General features: G+C 33.8%; 1 protein-coding gene and 1 pseudogene across 26 annotated transcripts in view; one reads left to right on the plus strand and one right to left on the minus strand.

The window, feature by feature from the left end:
• Positions 1 to 3,649: 3,649 nt before the first annotated feature.
• The window catches only part of LOC142617843 (putative disease resistance protein RGA1), a 43,094-nt gene continuing 27,459 nt past the window's right edge, over positions 3,650 to 19,284 (plus strand). Inside the window, exons 1-19 of one of the 26 annotated variants that reach the window (XM_075790801.1) lie at positions 3,650 to 7,268; positions 7,394 to 7,502; positions 7,663 to 7,770; positions 8,214 to 8,286; positions 8,418 to 8,548; positions 8,687 to 8,738; positions 8,902 to 9,010; positions 9,123 to 9,189; positions 9,337 to 9,426; positions 9,545 to 9,735; positions 10,582 to 10,684; positions 12,437 to 12,522; positions 12,606 to 12,730; positions 12,955 to 13,001; positions 14,179 to 14,965; positions 15,100 to 15,296; positions 15,392 to 15,485; positions 15,689 to 15,766; positions 16,252 to 16,756. In XM_075790801.1, the coding sequence (XP_075646916.1) occupies positions 3,818 to 7,268; positions 7,394 to 7,502; position 7,663 (3,561 nt within the window). In that variant the 5' untranslated portion in view covers positions 3,650 to 3,817 and the 3' untranslated portion in view covers positions 7,664 to 7,770; positions 8,214 to 8,286; positions 8,418 to 8,548; ... (12 more) ...; positions 15,689 to 15,766; positions 16,252 to 16,756. Of the gene's footprint in view, positions 7,269 to 7,393; positions 7,503 to 7,619; positions 7,771 to 8,213; positions 8,287 to 8,417; positions 8,549 to 8,686; positions 8,739 to 8,901; positions 9,011 to 9,122; positions 9,190 to 9,336; positions 9,427 to 9,544; positions 9,736 to 10,581; positions 10,685 to 12,436; positions 12,523 to 12,605; positions 12,731 to 12,954; positions 13,002 to 14,178; positions 14,966 to 15,099; positions 15,297 to 15,391; positions 15,486 to 15,688; positions 15,767 to 16,251; positions 16,757 to 19,284 lie in introns of those variants that run through there. The other 25 variants (XM_075790806.1, XM_075790800.1, XM_075790820.1 and 22 more) reach the window with 25 other exon arrangements.
• On the minus strand, positions 17,331 to 18,205 carry LOC142615120 (non-specific lipid transfer protein GPI-anchored 14-like; annotated as a pseudogene).

A 19,284-nucleotide genomic window follows, 5' to 3' on the forward strand; every position in this document is an offset into this window, starting at 1 on the left:
TTTGTTTGGATACCGCTTATTGCTAAAATTTGAAAACACTGTAGCAAAATAATTTTTAAATATGTGAATAGTACCGTGAGACCCATTTTTAATAAAAATTTTGTTGAAAGAAGTGGTTTGTAGGTCTTGTAAATAGTGCACGGGACCCCATTTAAAACGTCAGACGCAAAGCAATGCAAAACACACTGCAATCCAAACATACACTGATAATGATATGTATTAACCTTTTGAATGCAATTTTGGTTTGTCCCATTTTTTGACGTTAAGTGGTTGAATTTATGACAAGCTTTGTTGTTCAACTTTATAAACAAGGATCAAATTGGTAAATCGATCCAGTTTGTGAGATCTTAGAACTATTTATCAATATATCTAATAATGACAACAAATTTCACAACTTTTTTTATAACTATAGACAATGGATTATGATTAATGTATACTAAAAGTAATATTAGTGATAATCACATGTAAAAGCGATGTTATACTAAACACATTCTATCACTCTAATAAGTTGTGAAAAAAAAGGGAAACGAAGGTTCCATAAAATAAATTATTTATTTCTATTTTAGGGCATGTTGTCTCTCTCTCTCCTTTATATATATATATATATATATATATATATAAAACAAAGAAAGGAAGTGTGGATCAAAAAGATATTGGAACATCCATTTGGAGGAAATTACCTGAAATTTGATCTTGGTTTGTTTATTTGAGATTGTTCCTTTTAATCATAAATCCGTAATCAAAAATGTTTAATGCATTATAGAATTGATGATTGATATTATTTGAAATTGAATAAAAATATTTTGTATCACTTTTTGTGTTCCACTTTTTTTTTTTTCACCAATCATGGTACCTATGCCATGTGTTTTGATTTTTAAAAAATTTTGATTATTTTATATAAAAAATGAAACAAATAAATGACAAGTTGCAAATGGTGGAACTCAAAAGATGGAAAAGACGATTTGTATTCCTTAAAACCAACATATAAATAAGCAAGAAGCTTTTAATTGACTTATTTTAGGATTGTTGATGAGTTTAGTTTCATTGGATTAACTTATTTTGCTTTAAAAATAAAGTAAATAAATTGGAAAATAAACTCAGCACAGCACAAAGACTACTTTCATTGTCCACACTTCATTGACAACAATATATATATTTTTTAATCCTTAATTAACTATGTAATCTTCTACAAAAAGGATCAAATCTACAAACAATAGCTATCAACAAGGACGTAATGTTTTGTAATTCAATTAGTTGGCAATTCCTAATGTTTATGATTGATACATTCAAGATCACGCTCACCAAACTATAAATTATCAAAGAAAAAAAAACAAGGATAGAACATAGTTGGGTTATTAGCATATTGGCAAGTCAAGTTATTATTATTATTATTATTTTTGTTTGGTTGATAAAAACAAGTTGTTAATTGTATTTGTGATATAATATCTATGAAATTAATTTTTCACTGTTAAAAACTTATAATACATTAGATATGTATAAATTGTTGTAAGATTTTTGTCTTCCATCACTATCCTTTGAAATTATATTTATTATATATATATATATATATAAGCAAGCCAAATTTAGTGCACATATTCATCTATCTAGTTTGATAAACAAAGTTATTATTAGTAAACAAAATGATATGCAAAACTGTGTTAAAATGTGAAAACTCAAAACTGCCTTAGCCATCTTGGTTCTACAAAAACAAGCGAAAAAGGCTATCATGAAATCATCATCCCATACCCAATTCAGCCATGGGCCTTACTTAACCCTTAAAAAGTCATAGGCCTCACTGAAGCCCATCAAGATAAGTTTTAGACTAAGCTTTTACCCTTCCTGAATCAACTTTAATTAGTGGGCCTTGAATTTTCGGACAACCTAGCTAGTACGTATCAAGAACAGTATATGATTCATGTGTGAACCCAAAAAATGATATGCAAAACTGTGTTAAAATGTGAAAACTGCATTGAGTCAATTATCTTGGTTCTACCAAAACAAAAAGTGTGGAAATCTTAGGTGCAAACTCTTTCCCCAAAGAAGAAAGTGGAAAATCTGTGAAAAAGGCCATCATCTGATCATCCCCATCAGACATGGGCCTTACTTAACTTTAAAAAAAAGTTAACAGGCCACACTCAAGCCCATCAAAAGAAGTTTTGGACTAAGCTTTTGCCCTTCTTGAATCAACTCCAAGTGGGCCTTGTGATTTCGGACTTACCTACTCACTACGGTCCGTTTGTTTTGGCTTCAAACCATTTCAAGAAATTATTTTCTGTAAAATCGTGTGTTCGGTTGTGCATGGAAAATAGAATTTCTGGAAATACATTTCATTTGACCGTAAAATTAAAGGGTTTGACCCGGAAATGGTTTGAAGTGAAAATTTTCACTTCAAACCATTTTCGGACTCAGACGCAGAGAGAGAGAGAGAGAAACAACAAGAAGAGATCGCGCCGATCGCAGCACCACGCTAATCAAGCAAAGATCGCAGCACAGCGCCGATCGCACCGCGCCAATCAAGCAAAGATCGCACCGGTCTCGTCGATCGTAGCACAACGCTGATCGCACCGCGCCGATCAAGCAAAGATCACACTAGTCTCGTCGATCGCAGCACCATGCCAATCTCACCAGATCTCACCGGTCTTGTCGATCGCAACACAGAGCCAATCGCACCGCGCCAATCAAGCAAAGATCACACCAGATTTGATGAAATTTTTTTTTTGGGTTTTGTTTCTTTTGTGTTTGTGGACCGATAAATGATATTATATATTTGTTTGGAAGCTGAGAAAATGTGAGCAACAAATAGAAAATGTGTTTTCTGTATTATTTTCAAGAACACAATCAAACACTAAAAAATATTTGTTGAAATATTTTTTAAAATACTACTTAACACCTGAAAATATTTTACACTTGAAAAAGATTTTACATAAAACCAAACACAGCCCCATTAGCATCACTATTTGTAAAAAAGAAAAAAAAGAAAAAAAGAAAAAAAAGAGAGGGGTATAATTGCTGTGTGAACCCATAAAAGTTAGGAAGATAGAAGTTAAAAACTATAGTGGTGCATGCATCACGAGTATATGAAAAGGTTGCTTTAATAATGGCTAACGCTCTGTTTGTTTCAATAATGATGTTTTCTAGAAAATGAGTGATTTTCTAAAAAACATTTTTTATAAAACTATCTCATTTTCTAATGTTTGGTAGCAACTTTAAATAAGTTGAAAAACAACCTCTTATCTTCCCTTATTTAGCTTGCTGTGAGATAGAGTTGTTTTCCAAAAAAAATTAATGGAAAACAATCTCTAAAAATAAGCCATACTTTTTATATTGACCAAAGATAGTTTTTCTTTGACTCATATTTTTTTATACTACCAAACATTGAAAAATAAGGAAAACTATCTTTATATAAGGTTTTTCATTGAAACAAACGGAGTGTAAGAGTGGAAAAGAAACACTTTGTGGTCCACGCGTTTTTCTTTCGGTGCTGAGGGCCCATGGGTGTTTTCTTCCCCGCTTTGAAATTTGAATCATTGATGCAAGTTGGGAACTAAATTATTACTTTCATCGATCGAAGCACTCAAAAAGCAGGGTCTTTTCGATTATTGATGCCAGCTAAGGAACTGTGCATTTTGTACCCTACAACTACGTGTTTTACTGTCATCCAAGCATTCAAAAAGCAGGGTCTTATCTTTTGGTCAATCTGCTACTCTATCCCTAATCACACAGATCACAGATCATAGATCATTCTGGTCTTACTCTTACCATCCAGTTCTCAGTTCTCACAAAGATTAGCGTTCGTTCAATTCTCACTAATTAAGAAATGGCGGAAGGAGTTCTGTATGACGTTGCTGCTGGAATTATCGGGAAAGCAGGCAACCTAGCACTCAAAGAGATCGTGCTCATCTGGAGTGTCAAAGACGAGATTACAAAACTTGGGGAGACAGTTTCTCTTATCAAAGCTGTGCTTCTGGATGCAGAGGCGAAGCAACACAACAGTGAAGCGATCAAACTGTGGCTGAAAAGTCTTAAGGATGCCATGTGTGATGCGGATGACTTGCTGGATGAAATCTCCACTGAGACCTTGCGACGGGAAGTGATGACCCGCGACAAGAAGGCCAAAGAGGTATGCATCTTCTTTTCCAAATCTAATCAGCTTGCATATGGTCTTAGAATGGGTCATAAGGTTAAGGCCATGAAGGAGAGGTTTGATGAGATCGCAGCTGCTAGGATTAAGTTTGGCTTTAGAGAACTTTCTGAGGAGAGTCAAGTTCCGTTTAAGGCAAGAAAGCCGACTTATTCTAGTGTAAATGCTGAAGCTGTTATAGGGAGGGAGGATGATAAGAAGGCTGTTATTCGATCTCTGTTGAATTATGCCAATGCCAAAGACGATGTTTTGGTCCTTCCGATAGTTGGAATCGGAGGCCTAGGAAAGACGACAGTAGCTAAACTTGTCTTCAATGATGAACAAATCAAGAACCATTTTGAGCTAAAATTGTGGGTTTGTGTGTCTGATAATTTTGATGATAAAATAATTGTTGAGAAAATGATGGAGTGTGTAAAAAATAAGAAACCAAAAGACCTTGAAATGAACACATTAGTCAATAATCTTCAAAAAGAAATTAATGGAAAAAGATACTTGCTCGTGTTGGATGATGTGTGGAATGAGAATCTTGAAGAATGGCTTAGCTTGAAAGATATTTTGATGGGTGGCGCAAGAGGCAGTAGAATATTGTTGACTACACGTAGTCAAACAGTGGCAAAGATTACACAATCTATGCAACCGCACTTTTTAAAGGGTTTAGATAAAACACAGTCTTGGTCTCTATTTAAGAAGATGGCGTTTGGGGAGGGCGAAGAGCTAAAGAGTGCAAGTTTTGAAAATATTGGGAATGAGATTTTGAAGAAGTGTGGAGGGGTTCCGCTTGTTATAAGAGTAATAGGAGGTCTGTTATCTTTAAAAAAATCCGAAGGAGAGTGGGAGTTATTCAAAAAGAATGAACTTTTGAATATATCTCAGAATGACAATATTTTACCAATATTAAAGTTGAGTTACGATCATCTCCCATCACATTTGAAACAATGCTTTGCTTATTGTAGTCTATTTCCAAAGGATTATAGGATTGACAAATCAAGTTTGATTAATATGTGGATGGCGCATGGGTTCATCACGTTGTATGGCGAAAAGCAATGTCTAGAAGATGTTGGTCATGAGTATTTTATGGATTTGCTTGGGAGATCATTCTTTCAAGAAGTTGAAGAAGATGAACTTGGCAATATTTCAATATTCAAAATACATGATCTCATGCATGATATAGCAATACAAGTAACGGGATCAGAAAGCACCACAATTTATTCAAAAGACAAAGTCGTTGATGAGAAAACTCGTCATGTGTCATTTGGGGATGCGTTATACTCATTTTCGGAAATTCCAATTTCATTATATAAAGCAAGAAGGATAAGAACATTTCTTTTGCCATGTCAACCAAAGTATGATACCATAAGATCAAATGATTCAACTTACAGTGCAATTGTGGCTAGTTTTAAATTCATACGCTTGTTGGATTTGCATAGTATGGGGATTAAAACAATTCCAAGTTCTATAAAAAAGTTGAAGCATTTAAGATATTTTGATATTTCTAATAATGGAGGCATTAAGATGCTTCCTAACTCTATTGTCAAGTTGTGCAATTTGCAAACACTTAAACTCTTTGGGTGTGGAAGCTTTAAAGAATTGCCAAAAGATATTAACAAATTAGTCAACCTCAGGTTTCTTGAGATTGATGAGTGTTGGGGTTTGACTCATATGCCAAATGGATTGGGCCAATTGACTAATTTACAGACATTGTCAAGATTTGTGATGAGTAAGGGTATGATCGATTCAGTGCCTAGAAGTAACGGTGGATTGAAGGAACTTGGCGGGCTAAATGAGCTAAGAGGAAATCTGTCAATTGAAAATCTCAAACACGGAAATGATGCCGCATTAGAGTGTAAGGAAGCAAATTTGAAAGAGAAACATCTTGATAGTTTGTACTTAAAGTGGGTAGAAGAAAACATTAATGAGACGGGTGCTGGTTATGATGACATGTCACTGGAGGCCTTGCAACCACATCTAAATCTCAAAGCATTGAGTTTAGTGCAGTACGGGGGAGTGAGATTTCCACATTGGTTTATGTCCCTCACAAATCTTGTCCAATTTAAATTAAATTCATGTAAAAAATGCCAATATCTTCCACCGTTGGACCAATTTCCATCTCTCAAAATTATCCATTTGGAGGGATTGGATTGTTTAGAGCACATGTCAGATTCAGAGAGAGAGAAATGTGATTCTTTATTCTACCCATCTCTGGAGAGTCTTGTAATTGAGAGATGCCCTAATTTAAAGGGATGGTGGCGGGGAAGTAGAGATTCTCTTCCTTCATTTCCTCGTCTTTCCGGCTTAGCAATTTGGAATTGCCCTCAGCTGACTTCCTTTCCTTTGTTTCCATATCTCAAAAGTTTGAACCTAATTAAGTGTAGCTTGAACTTGAAGCAGTCATTGGAGAGGATGATGATAAACAACAAGACTTCTTCAGGGAATCTACCATCAATCGCTTCTTCTTCTTCTTCTTCTCCTTCTACAATTGTTGCCCCTCTCTCCAAATTAAGTTGGATGGAAATAGAAGAAGCTTTGCCAGAGGAGTGCCTACCAAATCTCATTTCTCTCCGTTATCTATATCTAGTCAAACTCAAATGTCCTCTTCCTCAAGGCATGCGGTATCTTACGGCACTCCAACATCTGAGTGTTGGGAACTCTGAGGTGGTTGATTTATTCAATGATTGGGATGAGATGGAATGGCAAGGACTTACGACCCTTCTCTCTTTGACTTTCCGTGGACTTCCGCAGTTGGTCTCTCTCCCAATGGGACTTCAACATGTCAGCTCTCTACAAGACCTCCGTATTGAGAATTGCCCTAATTTGGAATCATTGCCAGAAGGAATCGGTGCCCTTACCTCTTTGCAAACACTAGAAATTTGGGTATGCCCTAATTTGGAATCATTACCAGAAGGAATCGGTGGCCTTACCTCTTTGCAAACACTATTTATTTTGGGTTGCCCTAAATTGGAATCATTGCCAGAAGGATTCAATGCCCTTACCTCTTTGCAAACACTAAATATTGGAGCATGTCCCATCTTACTGGAAAGATGCAAGAAGCAAATCGGGGAAGATTGGCATAAAATTTCTCACATTCCCAATTTGAAAGGAGATTTGTCTCGGCAAGAAGAAGAGCCAGGTATATAAAAGTCACCATTTTACTCCCAACCTTCGATTAAAAAAAAAAAAAAAAATCCAAAAGCCCAATTCTTCTTCTCCGTTGTTCTCTCTCAACATCTGTATTTCTTGGTGATTAAATTTCAGATGAAGAAGAACCAAACGAAGAAGCAAAGAAACCTGCTCGTCAGAATTGGGACTTAATTAAAGCTTTTGGGTGCTGCAATTGTTCAACAACTCAACAACTCACTCACTGGTAATAACAACTTTCTTTTCTTTTCCTTTTTCCCCCTTTATCTGCTCAATTTTCCTTCATCCAGTTTCTTACATTCTAATAAATTCCATCTTTGTATTTTCAACTGGGTTGATGAAGAGGTGATGTGTTTGATGTGCTTTGTTTCTCGTTGTTTAAACAGATTCAAAATTGGCACAAGCTAATGTTAGTAGGAGAATTGAATAAAGGCAAAGTTGCATTCAACACTGGAATCTGGTAACCAAGCCATAGGAATCAGCTCATTGTACAGGTATTCTGTTGCTTTAATTCCTCTTTATATATGACCTTCCAATTTTCTGTTATGTCTACAGATAATACCATGTATCACAGTTTGTTATCTAAGTTAAATCACTATGACATCATGCTTTATAATAAAATATAATTTTTAAGCATCATGGTTTTTTCTTTTGCAAAGTATCTTGATATTTAGAAGGAAAATGTTACCGAAACAACAAACTAACTAAAAGTTTTCTCACTTAGTTGATTTTAATATTGTTGGTTGGTTTGAGCTAAAAGAAATTAATTCTGCCTCTGATATGATTTATAATATCAACTATCAAGCACCTATTAATTATTGTTCTTGTCATTACAAACTAATTATTGTAGTCGAGACATCCTTTTTTTTAAGCTATTTTTTTTTCTACTAATAGTACTAGCAGAACCTGATGCATCATTTTAATATGGATGTTTCAGGCTTTTATCATGTACATTTATATGGCTAGCTTTTTACAACTAAGTGGCTTTCTCATGTGAATTATCTTTGGAGGTAGCTTATACAATATCCTAACCTACCTCTCCAGTGTTCTTTGTCCTTTTATTCTTTTGTTTCTTATTTCACATCTTCACGATCTGAATTATCAATTCTTGTTTTATTGTATTTCACATACATTGGTACAGGACTAAAAGTGGAGTAAATATATAGGACCCCATGTATAAGTGATGTAGTGCTTTTAATCTCAAAGTAGATTGAGATACGGGGATGATTGCTTTCATAAAGTTTGCAAATAGCCTCAAGACTCCTATGAAAGGTGAGCAAACGTATCTAAAATCATAATGGCTATAACTTTTAACCACTGCTTTTGTATATTTTAGGACTTTAGATTTGCAACTTTTACTTCTCTTGTTTGATATTTTGTACATTTTTTTTTCCTTCTAAATATCCAAAGATATTTCCCCGGTAGTGCGGGAGCTGTTTCACCAGTTTGTATAGCAAAAGAGGTATGCATGCATCATAGTGCTTGTTTGAAGAAATTCTGCTTTCTTGGTTGAATGGGAAAGGGAGAGGAAGAGGAGGATTTTAATTCTTGTGAACCAAAATAATAAGTAACATTTGATTGGAAACTTGTTTGTATATCTTTTCTCGCATATTTGAAAAATGCAGGAGGATATAGGTCAAGAGTGCACTATGATGCTCACATCCCATCCCAGAGATTGGAATTTCTTTTGGAAGGATTTAATTCCAGTGTTTCTACAGGTTTCTCAGTAAAGTTGTAAGTATTAATTAAACTAAAAAATAAGGTACGAATATATAGCTAGTTACTACAAAACCAAATTTATCAAATACTAATCTAGTTCTCTCTTAATTTTATCCTTTGGTTTCAGGTTGATGAGTTTATTATTTATTGGATTCTATATGCAAAAGCCTGGGGAGAATTGAATACTAAAGCAGGCAAGAGTTTAAGAGTGAATATATATATATATATATATATATATATTTTTTTTTTTTTCCAACTAGCCTATACGAAATTTACGCAGAAACTTGGAGAGAATTATGGTAACTATCTCATTCCTTACCTAATTAATTCTTTCCACGCAGAAACTTGGAGTGAATGTTCTTTATTTCTGTTGTTTTTCTTGCAATATGATAGGCCATAACAATAACAAAGCGTTATTCACAAATATTGAGGTCAGCTATGGATCCTCATTTCCTCTCAAAACTTTTTCATTTTTTTGCAACATGGTAGAATACTTGTTACTTCACTCACTTAATTCACTTTTTTATTTCTCAAACTTTGGTCTGATAGGTAATCATGGATGAAAGCTATACTTGGTGTTACCACTCAAAGTATTCTCTGCTTTTAAGGATAGCTTAATTTCATGGTGAATGATTCTTGGACTTCTCAACCAGTAAGACTTCATTGAACAAGGATTGCTTGGAGAGATCTGTTACTTCATAACGAAGGCATTCCTTTCATCTTTGGATTAATTTCTTAAGGTTGCTTAGCATACCATGGAGTTATGTTAGAGATATAGCACCTGTGAAAAATCATATGAATGTAGCATCTTGTTGGAATTTTTTGTTTAGTGCTCTGCCTGATAGGTTCATGCTTGCTGGTATATTTATGTTGTTGTTGTCAAGTGTCATTCTTTTGTTGTCCTGAGTTGTAATTGTCCTAGTGCTCTATTTGCTGGTTCAGATTTGCTGTTGTATTTGTGTTGCTGGTTTTCGGCTTGGTTTCTATGAAATTTCTGCCTCATCATCCAAAAATAAAATCTAGCACCTTCTATTCTCAAGAACTGGAGTTCCTAACTTTTCTAATGGCTTTTAAATTGAATACTAGACAGCAAAAGCTATCAGATAGAAGGGAACAAATTATTTTATTTCCGACAATTTGAGTTCCAAAGTAAAATTATAAGGTCTTTACACTTTTCCTCATTTTTTGTAAAAAATTTCCAATTATGTTGTATAAGTAAATTCTCTTTTGGGCAGAAGTTGGCTTTCAAGGTGAAGGCAAGACTGTTCACCTAAATGAGAAAGACCGATGCTTTTAAAACATGAACTTCCTCTCTTTGTGGTCCTGGGATGTTGGAACGGATACCAAGGCTTATTTGATTGAACTCACTAGTATTTTTCGCATTTCCTCTTTTTACCCTTTATCTGCTCTTAGGATTTTCAATCTTTAATTTATGACTTTTGCATATTAATTAAAAAACATGTGACTTTTCCTTCATCATTTTCTTCTTTTTGATAAATTGCATCTTTGTTTCTCAAATTGAGTTGATGGGATGATGTATTTGATGTGCTTCAACTATTGTTTAAATAGAGTAAAATTTGGCTCAGGGTGATATCGAGGTAATATTGCAGGGAGAATTAAATCTTGCAACCATGCTGCTGGAATTAGCTCATTGTATAGGAATTTTGCTGCTTGAAACCCTTTTTATATGTAAGCACCAAACTTGCTGTTATATCTTCAAAGCAAAATCATAGTAATAATGGCTCGCAATTTTTTCTAGTAGCTTGGTCTTCTTTGAAAACACAGCTCGATTTTTTAAATCATTTGATAAATTCCAGTAAAATGGAAAATGTTCCTATATGTTATCCAAACAGCAAACTACTATGTTTTTCTCACTATCAATTTTTATATTATAGGTTGCTTGGGAAAGAAAAAGAACCAAAAAAAAAATCTTTGGCATTTGTTTCATCACACTAATTATCATATATTATAAAACTAGAGATCCAAAAATATTTGAATTATTGGTGCTGCTATGACAGAATAAATAATATAGTTAGCACTTTTTTTTTGTGAAGAAATCCTTTCTACAGAGATATTAGCAATAGAACTTCATGCATCATTTTAATGTGTGCGCTTCAAGCTCTGATCATGTGTACATTTATATTGGCAGTTTTTCACAAAAATCCATAGCTTCCTTTAGTGAACCAATTAAAGAGGCAACTCATACAATATCCTAATTTCTATCTGTAGTCCTTTTTGTCATTTCCCCCTCGTTTCTTCTTTCACCTCTTTAAGACTTGATTTTTACTTGTAGATTGTTTGTCATTCCATATGACTTCTTGTTGTCAGTTTATGTACTTGTAGGAATTTTGCTTCTTGAAATCCTTTTTATATGTATGCACCAAACTTGCTGTTATATCTTCAAATCAAAATTGTAATAATAATGACTCGCAATTTTTTCTAGTAGCTTGGTCTTCTTTGAAAACACAGCTCGATTTTTTAAATCATTTGATAAATTCCAATAAAATGGAAAATGTTCCTATATGTTATTGAAACAACAAACTACTATATTTTTCTCACTATCAATTTTTATATTATAGGTTGCTTGGGAAAGAAAAAGAACCAAAAAAAAAAAAAATCTCTGGCATTTGTTTCATAACACTAATTATCATATATTATAAACCTAGAGATCCAAAAATATTTTAATTATTGGTGTTGGTATGACAGAATAAACAATATAGTTAGCACCATTTTTTTGTGAAGAAGTCCTTTCTATAGAGATATTAGCAATAGAACTTCTTGCATCATTTTAATGTATGCGCTTCAAGCTCTGATCATGTACATTTATATTGGCAGTTTTTCACAAAAATCCATAGCTTCCTTAAGTGAACCATCCAAAGAGGCAACTCATACAATATCCTAATTTCTATCTCTTGCCCTTTTTGTCATTTCCTCCTCGTTTCTTCTTTCACCTCTTTAAGACTTTATTTTACTTGTAGATTGTTTGTCATTCCATATGACTTCTTGTTGAGTCATGTAGTGCTTCTAATTCCATAATTACATTGAGATACATGGATACTTACTTTGACAAAGTATGCAAATAACCTCATGACTCCTGCATGACGTGAGCCTACGTATCTGAATTAGTAATGGTTTAACAGTTGCTTAGGTATTCTAGTACATTAAGTTTGGAATTTTTTACTTGTCATAGTTGTGTCTGTTTCTATGTATTATAATGCATTCATCAGAATTGTTATTTGAAGATAGTTTAACTTTATATATTGAGTTAAAAAGGTGCAAGGAAGGAAAATATATTTCTGGTAGAGCATAAATAATTCCTAATGAATTCTCATTTTAAAGGAGGAATTTGATTTTCATGAACCAAAATAATGTGAACCATTTGTTTGGATTTTTGTTTTTTTGTTTATATCTTTTCTCACTTATTTAGTAAAAAAAATCCAGGTGGAAATTTGTCAAGAGTAGACTAAGCTTTTCACATCCCAGGGTTCAAAATTTATTTCAAAAGGATTTAATTCGTGTGTCTACAGGTGCACACATCTCCATTCTCAGTTCCCTTCAAATTTATTAAGTACCAGATTAGTTCTCTCTTAGCTTTTCCCTTTGGTTTCAGGTATGGGGACTTCTATATGCAAAAGCCTGAGGATAATTGATAATACAGCAGACAAGAGTTTAGTAGTGCATGTTTTTCTAAATCTACTTGGTACAAAAATTATGCAGAAACTAAGAAAAAGAATGGTAATTATCTCTTTCCTAACCTAATTAAATCTTTCCTCATAGATTAGGTTTCAATTTGAATTTTCTTTTTCTTGAAATATGGTAGAAAAATATTACTTTCTACATTCTCTTTTTTTAATTTATCCTTCTCTTCATTTTTTGGCAATATGCATGACATGGTAGATAAATTTCTACTTTTTCACTTATTCTCCTTTAAATTTATTTCTTAAACATTGGTCTAATAGGTTCCCATGAATGAAGACCATGCTCTTAAGGATAGTTTAATTTCATGGTGAGTGATTCTTGGACTTCTCAACCAGTAAGAATTCATTTAACAAGGTTTGCTTGGAGAGTTCTGTTACCTAATGTTGAAGGCATTCGGCATTCTTTTCATGTTTGGATTAATTTTGCAAGGTTGCTTGGCATACCATGGAGTTATATTAGAGATATGACACCTGTGAAATATCACATGAATCTAGCACCTTGTTGGAATTTTTTGTTTAGTGCTCTGTCTGATAGGTTCAGGCTTGCTGGTGTATTTGTATTACTGTTGTAGAGTACTATAGTGTCATTCTTTTGTGGTCCTGAGTTGTAATTGTCTTAGTGCTCTGTCTGCTGGTCCAGACTTGCTGTTGTATTTGTGTTGCTAGTTTTCAGCTTGGTTTCAATGAAATTTCTGCCTGATTATCCAAAAATAAAATAAAATCTAGCACCTTCTATTCTTATAAATATTCCTATATGTTATCAAAACAGCAACTACTATATTTTTCTCACTATCAGTTTTTGTATTATAGGTTGCTTGGAAAAGAAAAAGAAAATCTCTAGCATATGTTTATAGTTAGCACTATTTTTTTGTGAAGCAATCCTTTCTATAGAGATATTAGCAACAGAACTTGATGCATCAAGAGATATTAGCAACAGAACTTGATGCATCATTTTAATGTGTGCGCTTTCAAGCTTTTATCATGTACATTTATGTTGGCAGTTTCTGAAAACAATCCATAGCTTCCTTTAGTGAACCATCCAAAGAGGCAACTAATACAATATCGTAATTTATCTCTCTAGAGTCTTTTTTGTCATTTCCCCCATTGTTTCTTCTTTCACCTCTATAAGACCTGATTTACTTGTAGATTGTTTTTCATTCCATATGACTTCTTGTTGTCAGTTTATGTACTAAGATCTATTCTTGATTTGTTCCATTTCACGTGCTAATATGATGAGAAGTGTAGAGTAAATGATAACCCATGTATAAGGTGATGTAGTGCTTTCTAATTCCATACTTACATTGAGGTACATGATAATTGCTTTGACAAAGTAAGTAAATAAACTTATGACTCCTGTGAGAGGTAGCCTACGTATCTGAATTAGTAATGGTTGAACAGTTGCTATTGTATTCCAGTACATTAAGTTTGTAAATTTTTGCTTGTCATGCTTGTATCTGTTTCTAAGTATTATTATGCATGCATCAGAATTGTTATTTGAAGATATTTCCCCATGGTCTTGGCGCTCATTGATGAAGAAAAAAGGTGTTGGAAGGTTGATTTTTTTAGAAGAACCTTCCTACCTTTGAAGCAGACATCATCCTAAACATCCCTCTCAGCTACACCCTCCCAGATGATCAAATCATTTGAATTGGAAGCAAGAAAGGTGAATTCTCTGTCAAAAGCACTTGCTATGTAGCACTTCCAATCATTCATCCATCTAATGAGGGTGAAAGCTCAAGAGATGATCCTCGCTCCCCTCTCTGGAAAAGGATGTGGCACCTCAACATCCCAGCAAAGATCAGAATCTTCGCCTGGCGTGCCTGCGTGAATGCCCTCCCTACTATGCATTGCCTAAGAACCAGAGGAGTAAGCACATATGGTATTTGCCCTGTTTGTGACTTGTGCCCTGAAAGTACTCTGCATGCCCTCATGCAGTGTGACACTCCCAAAGAGGTCTGGAGCAGTTGTCTAAACTGTCCAGTGGATTAGGAGACAAATTCTGGGGATTTGCTGATCTAGCATTTCAGTTCATCACCAATGGCACCACTCAAGACATGGAAACTTTTTTTGTCACAGCCTGGCCTATTTGGTACAACCAGAATCAGATGGTACATGAGTCAACCGCATCACTTCCCATCCAAATATGGGAAACTGCTAGGAGAACTGTCGAGGACTACAAAGGTGCCATTATCAACTGCATTTCAGCTGAAATCCAACCCAGCTTTGTGCTGGACTGCCCCACATCCTAGCACTCACAAATATGGTAGAAAAAGTATTTCTTTCTACCTTCTCTTTTTAATTTATCTTTCTCTTCTTCATTTTCTTGGCAATAAGCATGGATTGGTAGAAAATTTGTTACTTTCTCACATATTCTCTAAATTTATTTCTTAAATGTTGATCTAATAGGTTCTCATAAAGGAAGACTGTTGGCACTTAGAGACTTCTTAACTTGATTTGTTCCGTGAACAAAAGGATTGTTTGGTGAATTTTGTAAAATCGTAAACAAGACATTTGCTTTCATCTTAGCTCTAATTTCTCATTGTTGCTTACCATACCATGATGTTATAGACACATTTTGAGATAGGAAACCTGTAAAATATCAGGTAATATTATTTCCAACTGTTTGAGTTCCAAACAAATTTGTAAATATGGTCTTGGCACAGATTGGATATTTGAATCTTTATGTTTTTCCTTTCAGAAGAAGATTCAAAGAAACCTACTCTTAAGAAGTGGGACTTAATTGAAGCTTTTGGGTGTTGCAATTGTTCAACAACTCAATAACTCACTCACTGGTACTATCACCTTTCTTTTCTTTTCCTTTCCCCCTTTATCTGCTCATAATATTCCCATTCTTTGACTTATATCTTTGCATGTTAAGAAAAAAAATAATGTGAAATTTTCTTTCATCTAATTCTTACATTTGAATAAATTCCATCTTTGTATTTTCAATCGGGATGTATTTGATGTGCTTTTTTTTTTCCTGTTGTGTAAATAGAGTCAAATTGGCACTAGGTAATATTACTTGGGGAATTGAATCCGGTAATCATGCTGTAGGAATCACCTCATTGTACAGGTATTCCCTTTGCTTCAATTCCTTTTTATATATAAGCTTACAATTTTTTGTTATGTCTACGGATAATACCATGTATCGCAGTTTGTTATCTAAAATTAAATCACTATGGGATCATGCTTTATAATAAAATATAATTTTCAAGCATCATGGTTTTATTGTGAAAAGTTGCTTGATATTTATAAGGAAAATATTACTATATGTTACCTAAACAACAAACTTACTAAGTTTTCTCACTTTGTTAATATTGTTGGTTGGTTTGAGCTAAAAAAAGTTTCTACCTCTGACATGTTTTTTTTTTGATAAGTAAGTTTCTACCTCTGACATGTTTTATAACACCAACTATTCTTTATAGAGATCAAGCACCTATTAATTATTGTTATTGTCATTACAGACTAAATATTGCAGTCAAGACAAATCCTAATTTTTTATGAGCTATGCTTTCTACTGATAGTAATAGTAGAACCTAATGCATCATTTTAATGCAGGTGTTTCAGGCTTTTATCAAGTACATTTGTATAGCCAGCTTTCTACAACAATATGTGCCTTTCTCAAGTGATTCTTGGACTTCTTAACTTGATGAGTTCCATGAACAAAAGGATTGTTTGGTGAGTGTTGTGAAATCATAAACAAGACATTTGATTTCATCTTTGCACCAATTTCTCAAGGTTGCTTACCATACCATGAAGTCTTTGCACTTTTTTCTCAAGGTTGTTTACCATACCACAAAGTTATAGACATTTCGAAATAGGAAACCTGTAAAATATCAGGTAATTATATTTCCAATAGTTGAGGTTCCAAAAAAATTTGTAAATATAGTCTTAGCACAGATTGGATGTTTGAATATGTATGTTTTTCATTTATTTTTATTTTTTTAGTTATGTTTTGTTCTTAGGTAGGATCCTTGAAGTAGTGAATCCTGGAATTGAGTATACGTGTACAGAAGTTTCATTCTATTGATAAGATTATACACAAATAATTATTTGGGCACAAGTTGGCTTTCAATGTGATGGTGATGTAGAACGAATGAAAACAATTTAGATATCTTTGTAACTGAATGAATACCTTGAAAGCTCAAGGAAAAAAAAAATGGAATCTTCAGAAATTTAGCAAAATTCTCATAGAAGTTTTTTCCCCCAACCAATCTAATCAAGGATAAGATATATGGTATATACAAAAATCGGATCAATTTCTCTTGTAGACAATTGAGAAAGTTACTTTTTTGTTTTTTTTCCAACATCCTTTGAGCTTCACTTCAAGGATAGTGATTAGAGTTCAATTTTATCTGTAACTTTTTTATTCTCATACTAGATACATACACACACACACACACACACACACACACTCTTTATCCTTGGATTCATGGGAAGATTTATAAGAAAAACATAGTTCAAATGACACCCCTTGTGGAAAAGCTGAGACAAAGTGAGAGTTGGAAGGGTTTTATTATTATTTTGAGATAAATAGAGATAGGGAGTATTAATAAATGAAAAGAACATAACATGAGTATAATGATTACAAAATAGCAATCAAGGTCAAAGTTACTGAAGAGTGACAGTCCAAGTGCCTATATGAACAAGTGTGAACCGATGAAACACCATGTTAAGGCCCCGCCAATAACAATCTCCATCCCAAACTCTCTCTTTTGACCATAACAACCTTCATTCTTGTCTTGACCAATAGTCCCCTCACTTTGGCACTCGTGGAACTCCCTACACTTGTAACTAGATAAATTACCCACAAATTTAAGAAGTTTTCTACAGTATCAAAAGATATTGAAATGAAAAAGAAGACTTGTGTATGTTGGTTACATTACCACTAGGACTAGGAGCAGGACTGCCATCACTTTGATTAGGACTCCTTCCCAATTGGTAGAAAACTTGAGCTTTTGGTGAATTAGGATCCAAGTGTAGAAGAGCTACATCCATGAAGAAGCAAACAAATCAAATTAGTGTGTCAAATATTAGCCACTTCTAGTGACATTTATCCTTTTTTTTTTTTAAAGAATTATAAAACCAGAAAAGACTCTATTGCACTCACCATTCATTTCTTACATTGAATTTCATAAAAAAACAACTCTTATAGCTAAATGCATACTGGGACACTGGGAGACTTTAGCAGGGGCATGGCAAACTGAAGGCAGGCCAAAGTAAGTGTTACATTAATCTGTTGTCCTAATTTAGGATCATTACGATCTCTAATGATGACACACAAGCAATTCTTGTTGTCCTTTAGGACTTGTTTAAGGCCAGTGCAACAATCAGGTGTAGGTGCTTTTGCTTGACCACCAACGTAAGGCAGACATGTAGTCAGTCCTACTAGTTGCTGTGCACATTCCTCTCTGTCTTTGGCTGCATCTGCCATTGTATAGCTAACCATAACTGACATTAGCACTAAAAGGAATGGAAGTATCAAGGTGCTTGGGTGTAAAGCTATTGCCATTTTGTATCATTGCATTTGCCCTCAGTAGTCACTACTTGTTGAAAACATTCCACATTGAATGATATACAGTATACACTCTTTTAAGGATAGCTCAACAATTGCTATCTAATTAGACGTGTCATTTTAATGATTTTGGCAGGTTGCAAGAAAAGTAATTAAAATTCCATTCCTCTAATAAACGCACGAGATGAAATCTACCAAGCATCTTTTCTTTCTTTAGTCACAGTTGCTAGTAACACTGTTCGATTGGGGCATAGGTGATGCTATGTAAAGAAATAGAAGATCACAGAAGTTTTCCTGAGGTCATAGTCACCAACCCCACCTAGCGCAACAAGTCAGTACATGATGTGGTGAGCCAAGTTCTATAATTATTATTTGTACTTCCAAATTATAGTATAATGTATAATTTATTTTCAAAATTTTATTATAAATAATTTGTTCTCCCTAAAAATTAAACAATTTCTAAAAGTAATTTTTATCTTTCTATCTTAACAAATATATAAAATTATTATTTTTGGTGCTTTTCATTGATTTTATTAGTTTTTAAATTGGTTCATATTCTTTTAATTATTTTTATAATGCATTTTATTTTTCTAATTTCTTTTGTTATTACTAAAAATTTTAAATTTTAAATTTATCATTCTTCGAACTGGACACCGAAATGAATAGAAGTTGACAAAAATGTATCAAATGAAACTAAAATGGACCAAAATACTACACAAATGTGGCCGCTCAACATAAGCATAGGAATAATAAATATTACACTTTTAGATATTCATATTATATAGATCCAGATTGAAATTATGGTATTATGTACCATTTTTAATGACATCAACGTCACAGTACAACCCCTACCTGCCCTTCATTTTTGTTTTTCTTTTACACTTCTTGGGCCAGCATTCTCTCTGTTCTGTTTGGGCCTCAATTCCTTTTAGACACGAGTTAAAATTTGGACCACAACATTCTCTAGTTTGACAAACTAATACTCTAGAGAGGGCAGAAACATAAAACAAGAGTTAGAACTTAGAACGATTAATGGGCAAGTTACTGCCAATCCACTTGAATTTTTCATGACATAT

Source organism: Castanea sativa, chromosome 11, assembly GCF_040712315.1.
Source record: "Castanea sativa cultivar Marrone di Chiusa Pesio chromosome 11, ASM4071231v1".
Lineage (NCBI taxonomy): Eukaryota > Viridiplantae > Streptophyta > Magnoliopsida > Fagales > Fagaceae > Castanea > Castanea sativa.